At 39.9% G+C, this 1,077-nt stretch overlaps 1 protein-coding gene across 1 annotated transcript in view; it reads left to right on the top strand.

Moving 5' to 3' along the window:
• The window catches only part of LOC106632978 (protocadherin gamma-A11), a 19,535-nt gene extending 18,464 nt beyond the window's left edge, over positions 1-1,071 (top strand). The window contains exon 2 of the mRNA XM_042217218.1: positions 654-1,071. Coding sequence (XP_042073152.1) covers positions 654-817 — 164 coding nt within the window. The 3' untranslated portion in view covers positions 818-1,071. The remainder of the gene's footprint in view (positions 1-653) is intronic.
• Positions 1,072-1,077: the final 6 nt, after the last annotated feature.

The raw sequence follows: 1,077 nt of genomic DNA, 5'->3' as shown, positions 1-1,077 counted from the left end.
TCCGAAAGGCTACAAAGAGAGGGAACCCACAGTTTGTCGTTCAGTCGTAAACATATAGTGATATCAGTATTTCTAGGCCCTACAGATATAGATTTATGCCATATTCCATTAAGTAATAATATAGTCACTAAACATGTATTAAAATAAAACACTCCGATCTTGCAGTATCTATTGAGTGCATTTAGGCATTTAACTTGGATAAGGTGGGGTCAGTGTCATTTTTGAACTCACGGTGTCGCTATACACCAGCCCTAAAAGACTGAATTCCTCTTTTCTTTGTGGACTTTCTGTCTTGCACGCCCGCTGCCTGCTCTAGGTTTAGCACGAGACGCGCTGAATTGCAGTTCCTATTTCTGCTTGTGTGCTATCTTTGCTGCGTTATTGCTTTAACATATTAGAGGTATATCATTGAAGATGGAATTGAATACTATCACGTTTCAGGCTTGGAACATTTGTTTCCTCCTTCTGCTGCATGTTGCTCATGGAGACATGAGCTATTCTTTACCAGAGGAACTGAAACGAGGATCCATTATTGGAAATATAGCCAAAGACCTCGGGATGGAAACGGGCGCGCTGTCCAGCAGGAGAGCCCGCATCGACGCCGACGGAAACTTTACGCAGCACTTATAATTACGATGCGTACCTGACCACAGGTTCTAGAACCAGTGACTTTAAGTTTGTGACATCATACAATGACAACACGCTGCCTGCTGACCAGACTCTGAAGAAAAGTCCATCAGACTTTGCTGATGTCTTTGGAGACCTGGACGGGTGCTCAGAGGTATGGCCCCTAAGCAATAAACAAGTCATGTTTTAATCTTGTGCCAGATGAAAATCAGCAATTCATCGGGCACAAAGAAATAAATTTATCATCACAAATTTGTTTCTTTAAATGCTTGGAGCAAACATTGGTTTATTAATTCTAACTTTTTCTTCTTTCCTCTAAAGTGTTTCCTAGAGGTGTAGCTCTCTTTCTCTTGTAGTGGCTAAAATATGCTTGATTTCAACATTATACATTTCATACTTTCATACTTATAGATTTAGTGTGATATTTTATATGTGTGTGTTCAATTTATT

This window comes from Haplochromis burtoni, unplaced genomic scaffold, assembly GCF_018398535.1.
Source record: "Haplochromis burtoni strain Fernald_Lab_line unplaced genomic scaffold, NCSU_Asbu1 Contig_1695, whole genome shotgun sequence".
NCBI classification, from domain to species: domain Eukaryota; kingdom Metazoa; phylum Chordata; class Actinopteri; order Cichliformes; family Cichlidae; genus Haplochromis; species Haplochromis burtoni.
The sequence above is the reverse complement of the archived record's forward strand: the minus strand, read 5'-3'. Positions and strand labels throughout refer to the sequence as shown.